General features: G+C 42.4%; 1 protein-coding gene across 1 annotated transcript; it reads left to right on the top strand.

The window, feature by feature from the left end:
* Positions 1–428: 428 nt before the first annotated feature.
* On the top strand, positions 429–23,322 carry wars2 (tryptophanyl tRNA synthetase 2, mitochondrial). The gene is made up of 7 exons (XM_070915126.1): positions 429–523; positions 12,684–12,944; positions 15,850–15,930; positions 16,470–16,480; positions 17,604–17,678; positions 18,787–18,905; positions 22,100–23,322. Exons 2-7 carry the CDS (start codon positions 12,879–12,881, stop codon positions 22,546–22,548), a joined length of 801 nt encoding a protein of 266 aa, XP_070771227.1. The 5' UTR covers positions 429–523; positions 12,684–12,878; the 3' UTR covers positions 22,549–23,322.
* Positions 23,323–24,740: the final 1,418 nt, after the last annotated feature.

Here is a 24,740-nt window from a genome sequence, read left to right as displayed (position 1 = left end):
AAATGAATAAATCTTATGTGATTGGCTGTACGCTCATTCAGACCAAAACGAAATAAAAACAGCTGGAATTAAATAAAAATATATACCTAGATTTATGAAAAGAAGCAGCATAAAATAACATTTCATAAGAATGAGTTCAGTTTTAAAAAACGTATTGGAATATTTCACAAGTTCATGTATATACTTCATATGTTTCCTGTATTTATGAATATTATGAGTCTTATTTGTTTGTATAATAATTCACATTTTGGGTCTCCTTAGCATGACTTTAGCATTTGTTGTTCGTAGCTAATGACATGTAATTTAAATGAGTTAAAAAAACGACACAATATTTCTGTAACCTCACTTTGACTTTGCTGAAAAGCAGCAATCCCTTTTGTTCTTTCAAGGCCACCGTAGTGTGATGTCACAGTCCAAGATGGCGCTCCCCGTGCGAACTAGCCTGAAACATCTCTTCAGATTCATTCAGAAGTTTAATTCTCCGAAAAGGTTCCTCTGCGCTGGGGCCAGTACGGACAACAAGGTACGAGCTGTGGTGAAAAATATTTAGTCAACTGTCACCTTTCGTGTCTCGAATGAGAGGTTTCAGAGTGGCTGCACACAGACCGAAACGTTACTGGATTTGGGTGTTTCTTCCTCTCTCTGACATCCTGTTTACCCACTGGAACTGAGCTCAGTTCAGTTTTCATCTTCATATACAAAGAACTCATGTGTCTTTAAACAGCTGTGTTTGAGTTTTATTCAAACTCGAGTTGTTGGTGTTTGTCTTTTCATGTAAACCGAGTGGAGGTCATCTAGTTTATTAGTCTTTTAATTAACAAACTCTCTGAATTGGTAGTGACCTTTGGAGCTGATGTGAGAACAGCTGTTTGTAAAGGAACATGTCAGCTGTGGATTATCTCAGTATGTAAGTCAACATGTCGTCTGCGATGCCTCACCAGTGGCCAGCTCCGTGTCCAGAATCAGAATCAGCTTGATTGGCCAAGTATGTGTTCACATACAAGCAATTTGACTCCAGTGTTTAAGTTTCTCTCAATGTACTTACACACAATTTACAGGAAGACAGAAATAGACATACAGCTAAAAAACAAGATCAACAAAGCTGATCAAACATCGGTAAACATAAACATAGAACTATCATATACAAGTAGGTAGGTGTGTGTGTGTGTATATATATATATATATATATATATATATATATATATATAAGCAGTGACCAACAACAACAACAACAACAACAACAACAACATACACTGTCTATATGCAAGTCAACCTATTTCTGTAAATTGTAAACAAACACAAATAGTGCAAAGGCATAAATATTGAATGGGTAATTTAATAGATCACTTTATATTATATATAATGTTTATCATATTTAAATGTTTAATGGCCATCACACACCAGTCTTTGAGTAAGGTCATATCCTCAGCCAGTGTGTGTTACTCTTTATTTCACCCTATAGTATAGTAGTAGCTTAGATACATTGCCTGTGCCAATATATCAGCCGATATTAGCTGGCACTATACAGTATATATGTATAACAGTATATAGTATAGGTTGGCGATGAGTAGCAAAAAGACTAAATTGCAGCATTTAAAGCTGTGATGTGTTCAGGGTCATTTAGAAACAGCGTCACCATTACATAGTTTGTCCACCACACTGACAAGTTTATTTTCAACAGTGCGTATCTCGGGTACAGGTCTATAATAGTTTCTTGCTGCAGACCAGTATGAGCTTGAACACGTCACGCAGCTCTTCTCCAGCACTTTGTGCCTTACTCACCAAACATTCATACCTTCCAGGCAGCTACAAGGCCCTCCACCGTATCAGAGGGGATTCCTATCAAAAAATGTTGTTTTGGGGTGTATTAAAGTACAAAAACAAATATTAGCCAATATATAATCAATTTTATATTAAATTGTCAAGTATTTGGTGTTGGCCTCAAAAGTCTAGTATCAGTTTGATTCTAGTACATTCTTCTTTCTCTCTGTTAAGTTGATTCAATGATTTACTTTTTTGCTTCTACTGTTAAAATGCGTGTCTTCATTAAACTACAGTGCCCTGTTGTCCACAGCATTGACTACTGAGAACTGTCAAGTCATTGAATGCTTGGTCAGATTCTTATTCTTTATTCTTTCTTTGATCAGATGATCTGATTTGCTGATATAAATCAGGATTCTTTGCCAATTTTAGACTGTATTACATTTAGGCAAAGTTTTTGAATGGCTGCTCGTGTTCAGACAAAATAAAACACTGATGCACTGAGAAATCTGGCATATTTTTGTTATATGGTTTTGTAGAATTCCTCAAAGTAAAATACTGAAAAAAGTATTGTTGGACAGCCTCTCCTTTTCCTTTGTTGCAGTATTTTGTCCTGCACCTGTACCTAACTGGCGTTGGATGTGCACACTCTTTGCCTGTTTTGCTTTTTATTCTGTGGAGTCGATCAACAGAAGCAGCAGCAGTGCAAGGCTTCAAGAATTCAAAGTGTTACATACGTAGAGAATACTTTGAGAGAATTGTTGCAGGAAGTTTTGGCATTCAGAGCAGCTGCATTTAGTTTGACAGCAGAAAGTGTTTTCAGAGACTTGAAACCTCAGCAGTAACTGTCAGCTTTGGTATCAGTTGCTCTGAATCAAAGAGTGAAGGTTGAGTACAGATGAAAGCAAACATGGTTATGCCCAATCCCTGGGGGAAAGGCATTCTGGGAAATGGAGGAAAGAATAAACTGAAGTTGAAGCAAAATGTGGTTCTTCATTGAAGCAATTACAGCGTGTCACCACGTGAATTAAATGTGCTATTTGAATTATATTTGACTGTAGCTGGCTTAGGTTTTACAAAATTGTGAAATAATATGTTATTCTTCATTTTTATTGCTTATGATTCCAGCATAAGTTTAAATCCCACCTTTTTGGATTATTCTGTTTTGGGCTTTTCCTTCTCAGCCGTGAGACATTCTTAATTGTTCATTCTTGACTGTAACAGCTTTCATTTGTGACTAAAACATTTTCTCCTTGTCTATCTTAAGTTCATGCGGTTTCCTTTCCTAGTCTGGCATGTGACATCATATCCTCAGTAGCACTCCTTGAGTGTACCTTTTTTACTTCAGTGGATTCAAGAAACGTGCCTTCTATAACTCAGCTTAGGGTTTCCTATCACTGCACGGCTGCCTTGGAGAAGCAAATGGGGTGTTAAGGCAAACAACGAGTCCCCTGGCACGCGTAAGAATAACTGGTGCGTTTCAGCACAACAACGATGCTAATAATTGAGCTGTTCTTGCATTACGGTGCAGTTAAAAACCTCAACCATCTGCCCAAAACCCTGCTGCCGGCTGATGTACGAGCTGTAATACAGTATGCGCGTTCACCGCCGTCCCGTCTGTATTTTGTTAAGGCAAGGTCTCTGGAGAGGCCGGAGAGGTGTGCGACGAGAGGGGAGGAAGGGGTGGAAGTGGGGGGACTCAAAAAGCATCACAGCAGTGCTGCATTACCAGCAATAACATCAGAAATGAAGTGTTGGTTTTCATTTGTTTTAATTTTCTCCAAATGTGGATGGCTGAGTGCAAACACCAGCACGCTCACAATGCCCTGAGGTGTGATGTGCGTCAAACAAGACGCTTTTTAGAGGTTTTTTTTTTTTTCCTGCACTGGAAAATGTGTTAAAAAAGTCACTGAACCTAAATGGATGGACACAAAGATGAAGTGTGACCTTTGTCAGATGCTTTGGATTTTGAGAGAAATGTTTGTGGTCTGTCGACGGCTGTGGTTTGCTTTTTAAAATCTTACTTGCAGATATCAGTGAGATAACCTGTATTAGTTTGACGACAGTTGGAAATTGCAGTACGGTCAGCTGGTTTTTGCAGTCCTGACTGGGTGACACAGCCTTGTTTTCTCTGCAGATTAAAAGATATGTATTTCTTTTCAGCTATTTTTCATAGAGAGGGACATCACAGGTGAACTTACAGTGGTGTCAAAAAGTCTAAATTGATTAAGACAAGGCAAACAAAATGCAAACTTTGTCAAACAAGCAAATATTTTACCAAATGTTTGATTTAATGAACTAATAATTTCTTAATGTTTGAGGCGCTGCGTGAATTGTAACCTGAGTGGTGAATGTAGGTGTGTACTCTCTACAACCCCGCTTCCTTACAGTAACCTCCAGCCTCATGCCAGTTGTAAATGCAGGGCTCCCGCGTTCAGCCGTCCCTCGCCTGTGGTCCTGTTATTGACTGATATCAGTCATGTCAGCCCCGGGCTCCAGGAAAGAGGAAGTGACTTCTAATTTGCCTCTCTGTTCTCCTCAGCTCCAAATTCACTTACTCGGGTGTCAGCTAAAACCATTAGAGCAGCTCCCGCTCCACGTGGGAGAGGCCGGCGAGAGCGAGGAAACATGGCCTCCCCTTTGAGGATGTTCATTAACTGCCCTATTTATTTTCAACTGTCAGAAAAGCCCGCTAATTCTCAGCAGTCCCCTCTGTGTAATTAGGTCTGTCATAGTCATTCTCCAGCCAGGACCCTCACTCAGACGCTTTGCACATTTCTTAAAACTATCCCATATGTCAACATATTCCTTTTTTTTTTCATATTTTATTTCATATGGCAATTCATATCTCGCTAAGTCGAATTACAGAATCAGTCTGTAGCTGTGCGCCCACAGTGGTGTCTGGGGAATCTTCCTAGCTTTCACATGTTTCGGTCCGTGCACATTTTGCTCGGCGTCTGATATTTTTAATTAAAACGTAGCGAGTATCTGGTATCTTGCCTTTTGAGCTGCACTCAAGTCAGCAGACGCTGCCTTTGCAGGGGGAAATTACAGAGAGGCTGCTGGTGGAGGTTTGCCGTGAGTGTTACCATAATTACATATTGATAAATGTATGTGAGTGTGTGAGATAAATGTAAGTGTGTGCCGGTTATTTTTTGCTGTCTTGTGACTTTTATGTGTTTTCCTCGGGTATTATTAGCTCTCCTGTCAGTCATTTGTTTCCTGCAAGTGAAATAAAATTAAACATGTCCACTGTCAACACAGAAGGAGGAAGTGGTATAATGAAACTATTTGGAAGGACCCACTGAATGTAAACAAGTAGCTCTGGCATGAATGTGTTTATCTAACGGTGAAAAAAAGTTGCATATGAGTTGAGTCTTTGCTTTTCCAGCTGCACACAGCTGCTTTACATGTGATCACGGACATATTGTAACTGCAAACTGCTTTGGTCATAACAGGCCTGAACTTACGGCACAGTTTCAGTCGCTATCGTGTGATGAGGGTTGGAATTGATTTTCAACTACAGAAGATATTTGGGTGTGCTCAGACAGATATTACCGCTGCAAGAGAATACACAGCTTTGTCATGTATTTCAGTGAGACCACTGAAGTTTCAGACAATATCAAAAACACAGGGTCATCCAGAAACGCACTATGTTGGCCTGTCAAATACATACAAGCTCTCATTTCTTGTAGTTTACTTCTTTAACGGGTTCGCCTTGTGATTGTCAAAATGAGTTCTGCTGTGATCATTTTCCAGGGTGGTAAAAGCCTGTCGCTGCTGTGCAGTGTTTCGGTGTCTGATAAGTCTACAAACTCATGGATCCTTTAGTCAAACTGGACTTCCTGGATTGTATTTCCGGTACTTGAAGCAACAGGGCCGCAGTGCAATGTTTGGTCTGAATGCCTACTTAAAGAGATTTTAATACAACAGATTTAAAGTTCATTCTTGACCTTTGACTCAGTAGTTGACAAAACCACAAGGTTTATTCAATAGCTGTTCTGGAGCTTTCGATCATAACACATGATCTTCCTCAGAAGATTTTACCCATTGGTCATGTAACCGTAAATGTTCAAATTTCCATTCTCAACTTTTGAGCCAACATGGACAGTAAGTCCTTGAAGTGCTCAGCGAACTAGTTTCTAAATCGGTTTTGTGATCCATTTTATCGCGTATAATCACGTCAGCCGGTAATTTGATACTGTAGTTGATACAATATCAGTTGTCACTTCACAAAAACTAGAAAAGTCATTAAACGTTTAGTTTCTAATGAGCCAGATTACAGCTTCCTGTCCAGAGTAGGCACTGCTCCTCTTGGTTGCCCCCCCCCCCCCCAACTGGCCGTATTGAAGTCTGGTTCCTTCAGAAGCTGCAGCCTGTTAGTGCTGGGGGCTGAGGCTGCCTCCCCTGCCTGGTTATTTTTGGAGCACCGTCGGGCCCTGTCTGCGGGGAGTGCTGTTTTTGAAGGGCCTCCAGTCCCATTAATCAGCCGAGGGACCCCACGGCGCGAGCGGGCCCCGAGCCCTGGCCCGCCACACTGCAGTGTTCTGTTCCTGTACCCCCGCTCTCCGCACAGTGTGAAACTCAGAGGAACCTCATCAATCTCACCTGTCCCACACGTCAACCGCAGATTTAATCAAACGCTCCTTTTGGGCCTTCCCCTCTGCCCCCCCCCCCCTGCAACACACTCACTGGGAGGAAAAAAAGAAAAAAGTCTTGACTGGGCTATAGTCACACTTTTATTCTTATTTTCTTATTTTTACCACATCGCCTCCTCCATCACTTCCTTTTTCTTTCTCCTGCTTTATCTTTCTTACTCCATTTCTTAGTTTTGCTGCCTGTGTGTTTATATGCGTTCGTGTGTGTGTGTGTATGTTTTTCTCTGTGGTCATTTGCACTTTGTTTCAAGCTGTGGTGTGTTCCCACATTGGCTAAACACACACACACGCTTTTAGGGATAAAGGGGGGTAATACAGTAAACCCCATTTCCTATTTGATACCTCACTGAAGTGCAGCTCTGTTGGTCGCCAGCGTTAACAGGTCCCTAAGTGAGAGAAAGACAGAGATGAAGAAAGATACAGAGGACGGGGGGGAAGTGTGTCAAGGTGCATTTCAGCATGATGCTGGTGTTAATGGGGTGCGTGGGGTGCCCAGGACAGAAGACACTGGATCCTGTGTGTCTTGATGGCCAGCGGGTGAGCCGCGAAAATCTTCCATCTGTAGCGCCCATCTCGTTGCAGCCGAGGCCAAATCTGGAGCTCCCCCCCCCCCCCGGCCCACAAAGAGCTGATGGTAATTCACAGCGGGAGAAGCGGCGATGCTCCCAGAGGTGGTTTTGAGATGTGTTGAAATTGGCGCGGTAAAATGGCGGTGACCGTCGGCCCCGCTCATCAGCCCTGGTGAGAGAGATGTCAGTGGGCCACTCCAGGACTCCCAGGCTCTGATATGATGTATGAGCCATGAAAAGCAGCCCCAGAACAGCTCTGAGAAGAGAAATCCACTGTTCTGCAAGTCCGAGCTCAACCAAACCATGGCTGTGATTAATAACACTGAGCGGAGCGGAGGCTGCAGGCCTGGACCTGCTGCAACTGCTCATTAATAATAATGGCGACTCTCAGGTCTGTGTTTAACACCGTCCCCTCACATAGCATGCTTCAGCAACCTCGAATGCAACCATTTCTTATAGTGACACCAACTGGAAGATTAACAAAAACAACTAGTGAATGAAAGAAAGACAGAAAAACCTATGAGCACGATATTCTGCGTCTTCTTTATTTATTTATTTACTAAAAACCCTGCCTGCAGTCAGAATGTGTGCACCTCGTAGATGCTTCTTAGATTCAACTCACAAAATCTCTGCCCAGTTTAACTTTGGGGGTTGAAACCATCCGAATGCACAGCTTTATAAGTCTGGTAAAAGAATCATTTTGTAAGCATATTTCTGTCTTGTGTAGATTCAAGAACAAACCCTGTGTACGAAGTTTTACGCATCTGGTCCCAGTACTTATTTGTCATCGACACATTCTTCTGTAAGGATCTAATTTCATTGTATTTTTGCGCTCACATAAATGATGAATCCAACACTTGTCATTCAGTTGCCACAGTGAAGTGGTTCCAGGACTCTGGAAGACTTTGGAGAGAAAGGGGAAATGTTTCCATTGAGTCCTGGGACTAGATTTTCTCTGGAATCGTGGGAAACCCAGCGTTGACTCCACAAGAAGAAGACTAGTCTATTTGTTCTCAAATGAAGTGAATCAGCTCCAGTTGGCTATTGTTTTCCATTTAATCCTGCAGCTTGTGCACAGGATCTGGTCACGTTACTGTCTTTCTAATGTTCTGTCTGATCTTTCCACCAGTGTTGTTGCTTGATGTGAGCTGTCAAATTCGTACGGACAGACACCTTCACAGTTTAACTGATGTTGATGTAGGCAAAGACTACGACACGTGCGGACATATGTCTGTGTTTGCACATGACCTCTGTCCCCACGGAGATTACCACACACATACACTCGCAGACAAATGAACACATATTCCCGGAAAGGTACTGCAAGTGTGAAAACATTGCCTTTTTCGTGTATGTAACCTTCTAGCTGTTGGCGTTAATGTCACACACACATGGTGCGTAATGCATTCAGCATATGGCAGACGCGGATGAAGAAAGCTTTCGTCACCTTAGCGACGGTGTAGTACGACAGCCCCGCGCCTGTCAGTGTAAAATATGAGGATAGAACAACCAGCGTTTCCCGCGTCTGCTGCGTGTCATCAGCAGGCATCCAACGCCTGCAACAGAGGTGGAAAGAGAGGGAAGTGAAGAGACAACAGGCGAAGGCAGATGACCCTTTAGTCTTTTATTCAACTGTAACTGGACAAGATGAGACAGTGTTTTGTTTGTATTGAGGCTGCTGTTGCTTAAATGTTTGTCTCAAAAAAATGTTCCTGACTTTTTTTTTAGCCATGCTATTGGCCAGACTCTGGGGATGTCGCCCTGTCAGCTGGTTGGTCGGCCGGTCCACCACTTTGGTACTATTTTTGTACAAACATTCATGGGGAAAAAATGTTAACTTATCGAGTAAAATATCTCGACATCTACTGAATGAATTGGCCCCCGGCCGTTTCCTCCGGTGCCACCAGGAAGATAACATTTGTGGATTTGAGTGAAATGTCTCGATCACTCGGATGGATTGCCATGAAAGGCCTGGGTGATAAAACGGCAGCGATATGTCCCAGCGATAGACGCTTCATCAGTAGCAATACGAAAAGCGTTTGATAGTTTCACTTAAATGCATTAAATGCAAACCGCCATGCATCATAACGAATACGCCCTGGCTCATAAACAGCCTATCACATCCCTTGATAATGGACTGTGCTGTGAGTGGCACGCAAACAGCCAATCAACAGGTGTGTTTTTCGGTTGCCCTATCAACATGTGACACAACAACAGAAACAGTGTGGAGTGAGAAAATGTGTGCAGTCGTTGTTATTGAAATTGTTATTAGGAAAGGACAGGTCAGCTCTCCTGGTCTTTATTAAAAATGATCAATAATTATTGATATCGACTTTTTCAGGCCCAGCCCTACTTTTGTACAGACATTTTAATGTGCCCCTCAGGATGAACTGTGATAACTTTTATCACAGTTTAGTTCACTTTAGTTTATGACAAAATACCTGCCAAACTGGCATTCCCATCAGTCTCAGCTGTACTGTCATTGCAGTGCTAATCATGTTTGCATGCTAACATGCTAAACTAAGACCTTAAACATAGAAAACGTACTTGCTAAACGTCAGCACGTTAGCATGTAGCTCAAAGAACCTCTGTGCAATCTCGCAGAACCGTTAGCATGGTGTGACGTCACTGAGAGGGGTGTGGCCAAAAGAACAATGAAAATATAGTAATAAGTAAGTCAAATAAAAGTTTAGCCAAACTTTAGTCCCTTATATTGTGATGGTTTTAGGTCTTTATGAAGGTGTTTAAATTTGGTTACACATTTTTCAGTAATTTGAACAACTTGAAGTGCGTTTGATTTATCTTACTGGAATTATTAACAAGCCACAAGGTGTCATTTCATATCCAACACATAAAGTCAAGCACTCTGCAAGTATTTGAATGCTGAAATGAATTAATTTGCACAGGTTTAATATAGTCCGTGGCCAAAGTGTGCTAGATGATAGTATTTTATTACTCTTGGCTTGGCAGTGCAGTATTCATTACAAACATTATTTGCTTTACAACATTTGCTGTCTCCTCTGTCATCATGCAGCTGTTGATTTACCTCCTTGTGTAACCTACTTTCACTTCCAACAACTATAGAGGCACATGTTTAAAGACACTTTCCTCTGACCAAAAGTAACACAGAGGTGTCTGGCGAAGTAGCATTATACGTGATAGCGCGATTGCCCAGTGGCTGGTTAGCCATGGCGTTGACTCTCATTTGACACTCGATTGGCTCAAATGACACCATTACCATGTCTGCATGGCTAATGGCTTCCCCTGGGGGACGGGGCAGAGGGGAAACATGCGTTTGGCGTGTCAGCTCGAGGTGAGAACACACATGAGCCAGACTCGGGGCCCCGTCCGCACCCAAATCAATCCTGACACCTCTTAAGAGGCTCACAGCATCAATGGCACTCCGGTGCAATTACCCCGTCGGTAATGACATAAGCACCCAGTTCCTTCCTGCCTCTCTCTCGCCGGGCAGCGACCAGCTCCCTGAGGCCGGTAGATGGAGACTTTGTGGACCTCGCTGGCCTCAGAACAGTTGTTATTCGACCCCTCAGGGCTGAGAGATGGAGAAGCTCTGGGCCACACTGGCGAGAGAGCAGCTGTTATCTGATCCCAGAGGCTGCGCTGAGCCTGTCCCTCAGTCAGATTGAATGTGATGTAGCTCGGCTAGCTGTCAAGATAACCGATTTCTCAGCAGTGACTGAGGAGGATATCCTCTGAAAGCTTCAGGTTTTAATGATTAGTTATGATAACCTTGAAGACTGCAGCCGGGGAACATATGATCGCCAGTCAGATCTGAGGTGATAACACAGAGACCCCATGGGTTTTGTGGGGAAACGTTTTAAAACGGGCTCCTCTGTCCAGCTGTTGCTGTTTACAACCCCATCCACACATCTCGCGTCCAGCTAAAACAAACTTAACCTCATCAGAAATGTAGGTCATTTTCTTTGCTATTCATACCTCTAGATGAACTGTATATTTCAGAACAGTTGGTTAGTTTGTTAGATCAGAAAATTTAACAAAAGTTTACTTTTTGTTGGTAGTTGGATAAAAATGTCTTTTTCCCCTTTTCATCAAATTGCTGTGCTGGAGGCCCACGGATACAGTTTTAGAGGCCAAAATACTATTTACAATACCAACGTGAAGCCTTTGGCCTTCAGTATACATGTATGTCCTCTTTATTGGGTTTCTCCATATATACCACTCTAAAACACAACATTTAAATAAACTCCTTTGACTGGATTTTATGTAATTACATGTTGGCTGTTTGCTCTTTTTGTCTGCACGGACACTCTATAGACTGATTCCTGGTAGATTACTTACCTTACCTTAAAACGTACGGACATATTGTACAAAACTAGACTTCCTGGTTAGTATTTCATCTTCTCACTGTCACCTATAGTGCACGTGGAGGTTCATGTCATCTCTACCACATATTCCACCTCCCCACCCCCACAAGGACATGATCCCTCACCACCTTCTCACCTGTGAGTTAGAGCACCCGGCCAAGCACACAGCACCGCACCTCTGCCGGGAACTAAACCCTGGCCTCCATGGTGGACAGACAAATGTGTGTCAACCAGGCGCCAAACATTTTGTCTTTATAACTGCCCAACAAAAACAAGAAAGTTCCAGCCTGCGTCTTTGTGTTTTTCCGCTCTGTCAAAGTCCTAATCTACTGTGTAACGGCTTTGGTGAAGAAGCCCTAGATTTTGGGTGCCATTGCGGTTTCATGTCTCATGACAGGTGCCGCTCGGCTTGCCCTCTAATTGTATCATGTGGTGCTCGGTGCCACAAGCGGTGGTTAAGATTCTCTTCCAGCAGGGCCAATTGAAAGCCAAGGCTCGGCGGAGTGGGCCCATGCCAGTAGAAATGAGGCGGTCTGGCCCGGCCAGGCTCTGCAGAAAGAGAAACACGAGGTTTGCCCAACGATACAAACACAACGAGTGATCTCTCTCTTTCTTTCAGGGGGGGGTGGAGAGCCTGCTGCTCTCCTAGCTCCAGCTCTGTAGAATAAGGTCCCTGTTATAATGCTGGTGATATGGTGGGCTGCATGTTCTATGGTATATTTGATCTATTTCTGTGGTTCTGCCTCCCCCTTCTCTTTCGGTGTCCTTCCCCGTTGTGGTAACAGAGGCCTTGAAGTTGGCTGGACGGATGTTAATTGTTATTGTTGGCCAGTGAGGTGATGCATTCTTTGTACTGGATGTGTTTGGGAGTGAACAGAGGTGCTAGCCATGGAGTTAGCATCTCGGTAATACAAGCATGACTGCTGCTGGCCTCCAACCTGCCATAGTTTAACACTGACACTTCAGTCTCTGCAGGCTTCTCTCTCGTTGTGACTTTCTCACCTTTTCACCTTCACCCTCTCTCTCCAAACACTAGTTTCTCTTCTCCTCCCTTTTCTTCTCCATTTTAGGAGTTTTACTTCTGTCGATTATCGTCTCGTTTCTCTTGTTGTTAGAGTAAAATCAACAAATCATTACTGCTGGCCCTATAACTTTAAGCACATAAGACTTGATGTATGTGTGTACAGTCTTTATTCTAAGAGACACTAGCCCCAATAAAGGTGTGAGACACAGGCTATGAAACATCTTGAATCATCTGGTTTGTTTAAGGTGATTATATAAAAATGTCCTCACAGAGCAACTTACGAAGTACAAATGAAGCTACCCTGTGCATGTTCCCCCTTCTTCCCCAGGAGCCTCCAGGAGGTGGCCGTGTGTTCTCGGGGATCCAGCCAACCGGGGTGCCCCACCTGGGCAACTACCTGGGTGCCCTGGAGAATTGGGTGGCCCTGCAGAACCAGTATCCTTCAGTGCTCTACAGCATTGTGGACCTGCACTCCATCACACAGCCTCAGGACCCAGCCCAGCTCAGGAGCAACATACTGGACATGGCAGCCAGCCTGCTGGCCTGCGGCATCGACCCAGAGAGGGCAGTACTCTTCCAGCAGTCTCAGGTGGGCAGGAGAGGGAGAGAGGATGGATGGTGGATGTCTGCTGTTTTCCACTACAAGCTTACAAGCCTCCATTTTCTTACTTTGCAATGCCCTTTTAGTGCATCGTTGCGATGTAAGCTCCTTTTGTCCTCCTTTGTAATAAATGGCATGACAAAGGAATGACACAGAAAGGTACTATTCATACGGGATCACATATGAAGCACTCCTGCCTGACATATGCTTGTGCACACATATTTAGCTCAAGTCTGCACATTTACTTCACACGTTTACTGCAAAGAGTTCAGATCCTAACATATTAGTGTGTCAGTGTCTCTTTTTAAAAGGCAGCTTCTGGTCTCTTTTCACGTTTGCCATCGACACCGTCAGCCGTCTTTGACTGTTTATTTTACTGCTGTCGACTCTGTAATGTTTACCTGCTGACAGGCTGGCCGGCCCCAAAACGCTTATTTGATCGCTCCTGATTCTTATCTCCACTGTACCCTCTCCAAATTCACAGGGGCTATAACAACACACACACACACACACACACACACACACACACACACACACACACACACACACACACACACACACACACACACACACACCTATAACCACCATTAAGTTTGGCCACATGAAGTACCTGACAGGGATAATGACAGTCTTCAGGTTTAAATTCACAGTGAGGATGGAGAGAGAAAACAGAACAGCTCACAAGTTTAGAAGTTGAAGTGTGTGTGTGTGTGTGTGTGTGTGTGTGTGTGTGAGAAAGAGTCAGATAGTTAAGTTCAGTCCATCTGTGTGTCTCTGCCACCTCCCCTCCCCTGCACACACACTCGCAGTCCTATTTTTATTCCCGTTTAGCTTCATGCCACATAACTTGGCAGCGAGGCGACCCTCCTGTTGAACACGCCTGCTCCACATGTAAAAATACGGCGACTGCCCAAAGAAAATACTCGACTTCATTGAAGAAAAAAAAAACCCAAGAAGAGAGCGGATCTGGTGACGAGCTGAAGTCAGTGGTATCAAAAATGAAGTGAATGAATCAGCAGATCCTCAAATCCTCTGGGTTTTATAGAAGTATGGAGGAGAAAAGTGGATTTACTGCCGGGCCAACTGTCGGCTGTTCTTCCAAATCCCATCTTTACTGGCTTAAGGAGTTTTTGCCTGAGCTGTATGATAACTCACTATCAGTGTAACGTCCATATGATCCGTAACATTAGCATATCTCTTGTTGCGGTGCATTCTTGCCATGCAGCATGAATGGAGGCCTTGTTCTTCCCAAGCTTTTAAATATCAGAGTTTTATTGCACTTCAAACCATATCCATCTCTCTCTGCGCTGTCAGCGACATCTGTCCCATCTCTTGTCTGTCTGTGTAATGAATACCGGCCCCCTACATGTTCGCCTGAAATCCTGGTTTATGTCCCTGCTGTCTGGTGTTGACGTCACGCTCCCCAGAATGCTTTTCAAGCTACAAGAGAAAGAGGGGATGGCAATATAGCCAGCGTCCATAAACTTTAATTTGCTGAAGCAGAAGGCTATTTCCTGCATCCCCACACACACACACACACACACACACTCTCTCTCTCTCTCTCTCTCTCTCTCACACACAAGCATTTATTTACTTTTTTCACATTCAGGACAGCCTCCACGAAAGCGGATATGTTGGAGTTAATTTACCACTGCCAGATGCACAAGATGCACTGCGTTAACATCCACATATTCATTACTTTGCAACAATTCTCTTTTTTTAAATTAAATTAATTCAATAAACACATCTATCACCACCACCCAAACAAAAAATATACACAACTAAATTTCGAGGGGAAACTTTACAAATGCAACATCAATCGAAGCAGATGATGACGTCTGAGCTTTAGGTATACCAATATTTATTATCTGATATCTGACGTTCCCCAAAGTGACTACAGCTGATTCCAAATTCAGGATTTCATGTTGAGGTCATTCATGCCCCCAAAATTCATACAAATGTGTGATTTTTTTTTTTTTGTTGATAGATGATGATCTTATTTTTTTAGTTGTAAAAGTGATCATAGCACAATAGTCATTGTGATTTACAAAGACTCTGTCATATTGCTTATTGCTTCTTTAAATATGATGCACAAAATTAAAGAGAAATTGAAAACAAATGGCAAAGAAGCCACATGTACAGACACACAGACGATGCTTATTGTAAACCCACATTCTGAATCTGTTAATATCAGGAGGTGCTTATTAATCACTTTCAGTTTCTATTCGAACAGTAAACACAGGTGTGACGGGCTGCACCTGTCTGTGTGAGGAGTGGAGGACAGAAGGGGAGCAGCATAGACTGGCAGTACTCTTCTCTGCCACTTGGAGGTGCTAGGGAGTCACCCTCTTCCTCCGCCACAGCTGTCCCGTACCAGACCCCCCACCCCCCCCCATTCATCTGTGTTTGTTTAATCTGTCTGACTGATTGATTTCTCCTATTTATCTCTTCTCTGTGGTTATGAGTGTTTGTACGTATGTAGATATGCATTAATTATTTGTCCATTGTGTAAAAGTATATAATTACTTTCTTTCTTTATTTTCGAACACATACATACTTCCCCTAACCCAGCCCCGCCCAGACCAACAGTCACAGGAATGCACAGCACACCAGAAATAAAGAATATAAAAAGAAAGAGGGAAAAAAACTACAACTAGCAAATTAAAAGCCACAGCAGCAACAACCACAAGTTACAGAGTAAAATATAAAAGATCCGAAATGAACTAAAACAAATGACCCAATGACATCAAGTTATTGGATCTAGGACAAAAGATTTAACTCAAGGTATGTTTTGGCTAACCTGTTGTGGGAGGCTAATGTATGACCACACGTACTGTGTGTCTGTGTCTCTGTGTGTTTTTAAACCCTCCCCTCCCCTCTCTCGGCCCTGCAGGTGTCCGAGCATGCTGAGCTCTCCTGGATCCTCGGCTGTCTGACCAGCATGCCCCGCCTCCGACACCTGCCCCAGTGGAAGGTGAGACTTTGAGGATTTCCTGCAGCAGCCACTCACACGTGCACAGACAATGATCAGACAATGATCATTAAGCCTGGTGGAGCAGCTGCAGAGGCAGCAAAGTACCTTTTTAAGCAACTCCGCATTCAGAAAATAGTGAAGTTAAGGGATTTATGAGATCTTGATCGAGTAATATTTACTGTTTCTAATCATGTGTGACACTGAAGACTTTATTTTATGGTAAACTGTAATCATCTGTGTGTATAATCTGGACTCCTTTCTGCAGCATTACAAGTTGATTAGACACAACTCTGTTATAGGTAGCTATTTAAACGTTGGCTAATAACACAGCATTGATTCTTTACAAGCCAGACTACAAACATCTGTTAAAACTTGGCATAGCGTTTTTTATTGTAACCGCAATAATCACCAAATATTGAAAATAACTTTGTAAATTGATAATGAATAAATAATCGATACAGAGAAAAAGTAGAAAGTCACTTCAGTTAATGTTTGAATGAATACATCCATTCAATATTCTTCAATTAAGATGTTAAAAGACAAAAACAACGTTTACCTATTCAACAGTAAACAATTAAATAAATCAACAAATACAATGTTTGAACATTAAAATGTATCTTTTGTTAAGGGACTTTTGTATGAAGTTTCTGTTTGATTTCCTTCTCAGTTGGATGGAAGATTGGAGGTACAAATATGGAAGCAGTTTCATTTTGTCCCGTCTTTGCTAACGACAGCACGAAGCTCGCGGCTCTTTAATGGAGTCGTAGTTTCTGCTGGCCGCTTATTGATCGCCAGCAATAGTTATAGATCACTTGGATCACAATGGATTCTTCTATCTACAGACTGTCTTTATGATGAGACACAATGCCAAATACTTTTGATTGACTGATGTGAAATCTAACCCTGATATCCTGTTTTTAACAAACGTCATCAACTGGAGATAAAAAGTATTACTTTCATAGCTGAACACAGTTAAAGGAGACTAGCCTGAAAATCCAGCCTGAAGTATTAACTGCCATCTGAAGGTGAAGGTGGCTCTGTTAATAGTAAATTACATATATTGTGATCATTATTATTATTATCATTATATGTCTCTCAAAGCTTTGACCTCCTCTCACTCCCTCGCTGATCCAGAATCATGCTGATTTAATTATCGCCACGTCTGCGCTTAACTTCAGTTTAATAGTTGCAAATTAAGATCATTCCTTTTCCCGCTCCCTCTGAATGTCCGGCATATATCCAACGTCCTTATTGTTTGTTTTATCGTTTTGTTTTCAAAAGCCTCTATAATTACAGTTATTTTCTCCGGGCCACATGCAGCTTTAATACACGTTGAGACGGAGTGGGAGGGCCGGCGGTTCCCTGTTCCCGGTTTCTGTTGCTACATAGCAAACACCTTTTGTTTGCCCAACAGATGAGTTGATCTCAAACGTGGTGGAAAGTGTCACGTGACCTCAACCGTATCCCGTTTGTCTGGGAATCGATGGGTCGTAAAAGTGAAAATGGCTCTTTCATGGGGAAAGAAAAAGTGCACTTGAGTCAGTCTTTCCTCCTGCCCGCTTTCATTTTAGCTCGTATTTAGTTTTAGTTTTTTTCCCTTTTCATCCTTAATTTTTCCTTCTATCTCAACTTGCTTATTTTACCTTCTTCTTATCTTTTACTCAGATGAAGAGCAAACAAAAGAATGAAGGCAGCGTTGGTCTCTACACGTATCCTGTCCTCCAGGCGGCCGATATTCTCCTCTACAAGTGAGATCTCCTCATAAGTAGGATGTGTGTGTGTGTGTGTGTGTGTGTGTGCGTGTGTGCGTGTGTGTGTGTGTGTGTGTGTTGTCAGATAAATTCAGTCATTGCATCTCTTCATGCAAGATTGAGCACCATTGTTTCCAGTACTCATTGTGTTTCTTGAGCTTCATAAGCTGCTAAATCTTTTCTCTGTAGAAAGAACATTTATTGGTTGTTGTTGCTCTATATAATTTTATTATTGTACTCCACACACCAGTAAATCTGAGCGCTGAAGTCTGTCAAAGGATGGGTTCATTGTTTTTCAACCCAAACATATTAAAATGTTGTTTCCCATCATGAATAGATGTTCATTCGTAGGAATGGGTCGCGTGCTGAACTGCTTTCTGTGTGTTGTTTTTCCTTCTGGTTCAGATGAAGCTGAGAAAAATAGAGTCAATACATCCTCGTAGAAATCGCGTTTTTCAGCCATTTTTATTGTTAGAACATACAGGCAGGAGGCGGAAATCCCAAAATGTGAACAAATAAAACCAAAATCTCCATTGGTGGATACTGCTAAGTAAGAAAATCTGTTTTTATATAATTTGTGTGCGTCAACCCTCCTTATAACACTCTTAATGTATTTAAGATGCGGTAAACAAGCTGTTTATTTGAGTTTCTGACATGTTGCATTTAAGTCTTAGCATCAGATCCTAGTGCGGAGAAATTGAAGTGTTTTGATGCGAGCCGAGTCGGTGATCACATCAGTTGGTGGTTGGTTTTTAGCAGTGAAAAATGAATTCTGCGTATTTCTGAACAAATTTAGAATTGATCTCTTCCCCGGTTTCTATTTGAACCCTCAAACGGCCAAAACTTCATTTCCTGTGAAAAAAGGTCGGCGTAGCAGAGAAAGCCCTCATCTCTCATGCTCTCTGGGTTTTATTAAAGACCAAATGAATGGATCGCTTCCTCCCGAGTGACAGTTGCGAAGTTGCTGAACCGAGGCTGAAGCTCCAGCAGCGACTCCCAAGTGTCTCCAATTTGCGTCTCACATCTTGCTGTGTATTTTATCTCCTGCGCTGTCAGTGTGTCCGCTTATTTAGGAAGCTCATGTTCTTTTGGGTTCATCTCTCAGGTCCACGTACGTCCCCGTCGGAGAGGACCAGGTCCAGCATTTAGAGCTGGCTCAGGATCTCGCTCGCATCTTCAACAACCGCTACGGAGAACTGTTCCCTGAACCCGCCGCCCTGCTCAGTAAGACCATGCTCCTACACACACTTACAGGCACGATGGCACACACACACACACGCTAGGTTTCATCATATTTGGACTTTTGGAGGTCAGCTACCGATAATGAAATAGATCTCTGGTAGCTGATGATTGGTGCCAGAATTCAGTAGCTTTCCATTTTTATTTTCATGTGCAGAATGTATTCGGCAGTTTCATCAGTTTCCTTTTGTAAGAGTGGAAAAACCTCTTAAACAGCTTTACAGCAAATCATCAAGGCACAGTAAACCCCTTTGAGCAGTATTAGCAGCTGTTTGAATGAGATATCACCCCTTAGATGCTCTTAAACTGTACATATGATTTATACTTAATAATTATCGAGTCATTTCATGTTTCATTGGGACTAACTGTGGAGCCGAGGCAGAAACATACCTTTTTAAGTAACTCCACACTTGATAAATAGTGACGTTGAGGATATTATCAGATCTTGATTGTTTGAGTATTTCAACATGTTAGCCGTGAGTTGTACATTTTAATGGAGCGAGTGCCAGGGTGGTTTCTGAATTAAATCTCCATCTTTTTATCATGTTGTTCCTTAAATTAGTCCTTAAAACTTTATTTTCTTAAAACAAGTGAAACAATCTGCCAATGCAGTCAGAATATTTCAAGCAGTTTTAACAGAAATCAGCTCGTTTCAATCATTTCCTAGAAATAAGTCTCTGTAAAACAAGACTAAACTAACTTGATGAGAGTTTTTGCAGATTACAACATATCTTGTAGCCGAGTCGCGTTCTGTTTTATTTTCTGCGTCTGTGCGTTAATACATTGTTCCCCTTGACTTTTGCTCCGTGGATTATATTTCCTGAATGATTGTTAAACAAAACGGCAGCTTTGGGAAGAAGCCCCTGTGTTTTGATTTGGAGGGACTGACACCAGTGACGTCTTATGCCACTAATTTCAGTTGGTGGGAATATGTTGATGATGGTGTAACATCATTAACAGTTTCCCGGCACACAACTGGAACAAGAACAATACAGCGACGAGCAAAGCAACAAATGTTTTTTCACATTTTATGCCTGAATTAGACAACGATAGGAGAGAGAGGAGAGGAAACAAGGGAGAAGCAATGTAGGGATCTTCGGCACATCTTCGCCTACTTCCAAGGTGCATGACGAGGGGAAAAAAGTCTTGAGGAGTTGTGGCACAAGCCAAATTGCGTTGGTCTGACAATGTGTTGTTGGAGTTTTGAGCTCCAGGCTGGATTTGAACCGGGGACGTGGCAGTTCACGGTTGGCATTTTAAGCCGCATTTCACAGAGTTCATTTCACGATCATTACGTCAGATGACAGGATGGATATATTCGTGGATAGTGATGAATAGCCTTCAGGTTTTCTGCTTTAGCCACCGGTAATAGTCTGTGGAAGGAAATCAAGTCGAAGGAACTCATATGGCCAAATTCAAGACTATTTTAAATTCGATGGTAAATTATTGCATTTGTGATCGTCTCTTTTTATGGCATGTTGTTTTGTGTCACATTCATTTATTGTTTTGACTTTGTACACTGCCATTGCGGCCAGGTCTCCTTTGCTAAGGAGGACTCCAACCTCAGTGGGACTTCGTTACATAAAGGTATATTTAAAAAAAAATACTGACGACAGTGACCATTCACAAATTACACTTACAGGAAATTCAGGGGGATATTAGACCATTCGGCCACCCACAATATGACATTATTGCTGTTTTGTTTTGAAACAATCGCTCCCTTTTCTCCAGTATGGACTCCGAGTTTTTACACACACACATGGTTAACATGTTCGGAGAGTTTCATCCTCGTTGATTATCAGTATCATAAAAGCACAAGATGGAGTCAGTCATGTGTGCAGCGCGGCTTTGATTAAAGAAATATTTTCCTCCTCTTGTATCAGAATAATAGAGTGATAATAGATTGGGGGGGGGGGGTGTCCTCGAGATGACTTCAGGGAGGGGGTTTGTGTGTGTGTGTGTGTGTGTGTGTGTGTAAGCAGACAGGCACTCAGCAGTATTTGGCTCAGACTGGTGGATCCCGTCCTCATTTCTTGTCTTTGGCAAAGCAGTCTTGCCAGTCACCACCTTCCCTTTGAAACCAAACCAAAGACTTTTTAATTTGCCAGAAATAAGGTCGTCTCCGTGGCGATAAACAGGACGTGGCATGTGGGACGGATGTGGATTACGTATGGGATAGAAAAAGAGTCGGCGCTTGCAAGATGGCGGAAGGATGGGGTTGATAAATAAGAAAGGAAAGGAAATCCCAGGGTCTGCTCATCACTTCACACCAAGATACGTCTGTTTCACACTGGGAGGCTTTCGCACACACACACACACACACACACACACACACACACACACACATGTGAAACTGTAATTCTTCATTTCATTCCTGCACAAAGACTGTGCAGTGGATTCAAACCCTGAGTGCTGTATGTACATTGTCTATGTCCTGAAGAATTTGAAAAAATCACTTTTAATAAAAACGAAAATAATTTACCAACTGAAATCCATCACCAAATATTAAAAAAACCCTAATAAACATATTTTCCACAGAAATGTCTTTACAGATTCAAACTGGCACTGAAATGATTTTTCATGAAACAATAAGTTGCTTTACAGGAGATTAATGGACAAATTGATTTTCAGTTTGATTTTCTCACTAAAGTCTGTCTGAAGTTTTCTCTTGATGTTCAGTCGACCAACTCAAGAAGAAAGAAGCTCAGAGTTGATCAAAACACTCAAATGCGCTCATTCAGGTTTCCTTCAGTTATTACTCTACACTGCCAGCGTTGAGGTTTGCCCTGGTTTTTGCCTGTCAGGCTGAATACAAGCTGCCCTACATTCTGATTGGTGGTTGCTGGATTGACAGACAGCTTGAGAGGAAGATTTTGCTGACACTACTCAGCACTCTGCATCTACATTTTATTTTCATATACAGTTACTATTCCTAAACAAAGATGCTAGAATTAAACATCAATAAAAGACAAAGACATTAAGTCTCAGGTTGTTTTGTTTTTTTTGATTACCATAATTTTTCCTTATTTTTTCTTTATAAATGTATCGGATAAATGTTTTCCAATCTGGTCAAGTGCTCAACTTTGAGTAATTTTGCAGTGTGTCAAATTCTTCAACTGTCAGAATGTCTTCTCTTCATATCTTAGTTTGGAAACACTCGATCTGTTTTCATCCCACAGGCTCCACACGAAAGGTCAAATCCCTGCGTGACCCTTCTGCCAAAATGTCCAAATCTGACCCCCAAACGATGGCGACGATCACCATCACGGACTCTCCCGATGACATCGCCCTCAAGGTTCGCCGTGCCGTCACCGACTTCACCTCCGAGGTCACCTTTGACCCGGAGACGCGGCCAGGCGTGTCCAACCTGGTGACGATCCACGCTGCCATGGCGACGATCAGTGTGGAGGAGGCGGTGAACCAGGCCAGAGGGTTGGACACGGGTGCCTATAAGAAACTCGTAAGTGAGGCTGTGATCCAGAGGTTGACACCCATCAGGGAGGAGATCGAGAGGCTGAGGTCAGACCGGACTCACCTGGAGGGAGTGCTGGCCCAGGGGACCCGCAGGGCTCGGGAACTGGCAGCGCCGGTCCTCAGAGAGGTCCGACAACGAGTGGGGCTCTGCTGAGAGGCCACATTTACACTGCGGGCCGTGCTCGGTACTTACCCGCTGCTGATAACACATTTTACTCCAATGACTGTTTACATCTGTAGGATATTCAAGGATGTAACTCGTTTCATAACAGAATGTGTTAAAGCAAAGTGGAAAAGACTCGTCGTGTTCAGGCTACAGATTGATTGGCGGACGACCTTTTCTTCTTTTGCCCGCTGCGCTTGTCTCATTGAAATGAATGAGGAGGCGGTGTCTTTTCATGTAGTGGTCTGAACACGAGGCAGAGAGACATGAAGAAAAGATGTCACACAGCTTATTTATCTGCCTTTGAGTTTCCCCCAAATGCCACACAAGCTGTCTTTTTGATATTCTTTCCAATGTTTTGTCTTCTGGTCCTCAGTGCTAACAGCAATAGCGATAATGAAACCTTTTGATTTTATATGCAAGTTGACTTTAGGTCACAGGTGTTGAGATGTGATGTTGTAGCACATGTTCGTGGTTCCGTTCACACTGGCAGCTCAATCAGATGTTTGTAAATCCAGATGGGATTCATGAAATCTGGACTGACAAAGACCGAAACACAGCAACAAAAACAATGTAAACCGATATAAATAAGATTCAAACCAGATTCATCGGTGGTTTGTCGTCTGATAATTCAAACTTAAATGTGTGTGAACACTCAAACCAGACTTCTGTAAACAACATAGTTCATCAAAAGTGCTTTACAAAGCTGGCAGAAATGGATGAAAGGAGACAACTGTGAAACTACAAATAAAAGTCCTGCAGATACACAGAGAACAACGTGTGGTCTCAGATGAATGCGCCAACGAGAAAAGCTCGAGAGTGAAAATGCATCACGAGTATCGGCCTACACTTTATGATGCTGTGTACTCCCCAGCATATGAGCACTGAAACAGAGAGAGATGAGCGAAGAGGTTCTGATCATTGAAAATGATTACCGGGTGTTTTAACTCTGCAGACAGAAAGGTAAGTTACTGTGGAGCGTCGTCTCCTCCAAAACTTTAAAGACTAATATAGCCTCATGCTTGCTTGGTTTTATACAGTTCAGTGCAGCATCAGTGTACATCATGCACAACAACAACAACAACAACAACAACACACACAATGGTGGAAAAAAACAAAACAACGTATACATTACGCAACTGAGTCATTGTCCCATGTGCTGATGTTCAGCCTGCAGGCTGCAGCTCCGCCGGCTTCAGGAGGCGTCCAAATGTAAAAGACTTGAATTCTGAGGTAAACACTGGAACTGAGCACTGACGTTAAGGTGATGGTGTGTGTTTGTTTTTTAGTCGAGGGCTTATTGGTGTCGTTTATTTCACTGTTTTCTCTTCTTGAGTATTTAAAAAAAGAGGACACATGATTATTTTTGTGTATTTGCAGCTAGTGGTTTTTTTTTTTCATTGATATTTCAACATTGGTTTTTGTTGACGTCTGCGTATTCTGAGTACACACACGCTGACGTGTGCACACTAATCTTACACTTCTACACTGTAACACTTCTATTGGTTAATAGCCACACACACACACACACACACACTTAAAAACATCCTCGTGTGTGAACATAATCCCACAGCAACCACACACACATGCGCACTTGTTTATTCTTATTTGATTTGAACACTGTTGCTGTTGTTTGTCTGTTTATTCACATAAACACTTCAACATAAACAAAGTACGTAAGATGCACACATGGTGTCAAACTACAGATTTTACTGTTCCGGCAGCTTCCCCATAGAGAGACAGTAACTCCCACAATGCACCTGCAATAGTCCCATAATGATGTCCAGTGACTTGAACATATTTAATCTTCCTTATATCCTTCCCTCCTCTCTCCCTTTAGTCCCCTCTTTCTTCCAGTCTTTCTTTCATTGTTCCTCAACAAAGATGTCGTGTGTTCATTTCTCCACTTTCTCTGTAATTTTTCTTTGATTTGACCTCTTCTTCTTTTCTTTCTTTGACTCTTGACTCTCTCTCACCCCTCATTTCATTCTTTTCTCTCTTTTCTCTCTCTTCTTATGTTACTATTTTTTTTTTCACCACTTCTCCTCCTATTTCTTTCTTTCTTTCTTTCTTTCTTTCTTTCTTTCTTTCTTTATTTCCTCCTGCTGTTTCTACTTGTACAGTTTTAACTATCACACTTTCTCTAATTGAAAATGCACTTCTCTGGTCCCGATATATTCCTG

This window comes from Enoplosus armatus, chromosome 11 (assembly GCF_043641665.1).
Source record: "Enoplosus armatus isolate fEnoArm2 chromosome 11, fEnoArm2.hap1, whole genome shotgun sequence".
Classification (NCBI taxonomy): domain Eukaryota; kingdom Metazoa; phylum Chordata; class Actinopteri; order Centrarchiformes; family Enoplosidae; genus Enoplosus; species Enoplosus armatus.
Note: the sequence above shows the minus strand (reverse complement) of the source record. Positions and strands in the feature narration are given on the sequence as shown.

Bases quoted from the DNA above. Each gene is read 5' to 3' on its own strand.
- wars2 (XM_070915126.1), top strand. From the start codon at position 12,879: ATGGCAGCCAGCCTGCTGGCCTGCGGCATCGACCCAGAGAGGGCAGTA. The intron at 17,679-18,786 runs GTGAGATCTCCT...TTCATCTCTCAG, and splicing joins GCCGATATTCTCCTCTACAA to GTCCACGTACGTCCCCGTCG. The intron at 18,906-22,099 runs GTAAGACCATGC...TTCATCCCACAG, and splicing joins TGAACCCGCCGCCCTGCTCA to GCTCCACACGAAAGGTCAAA.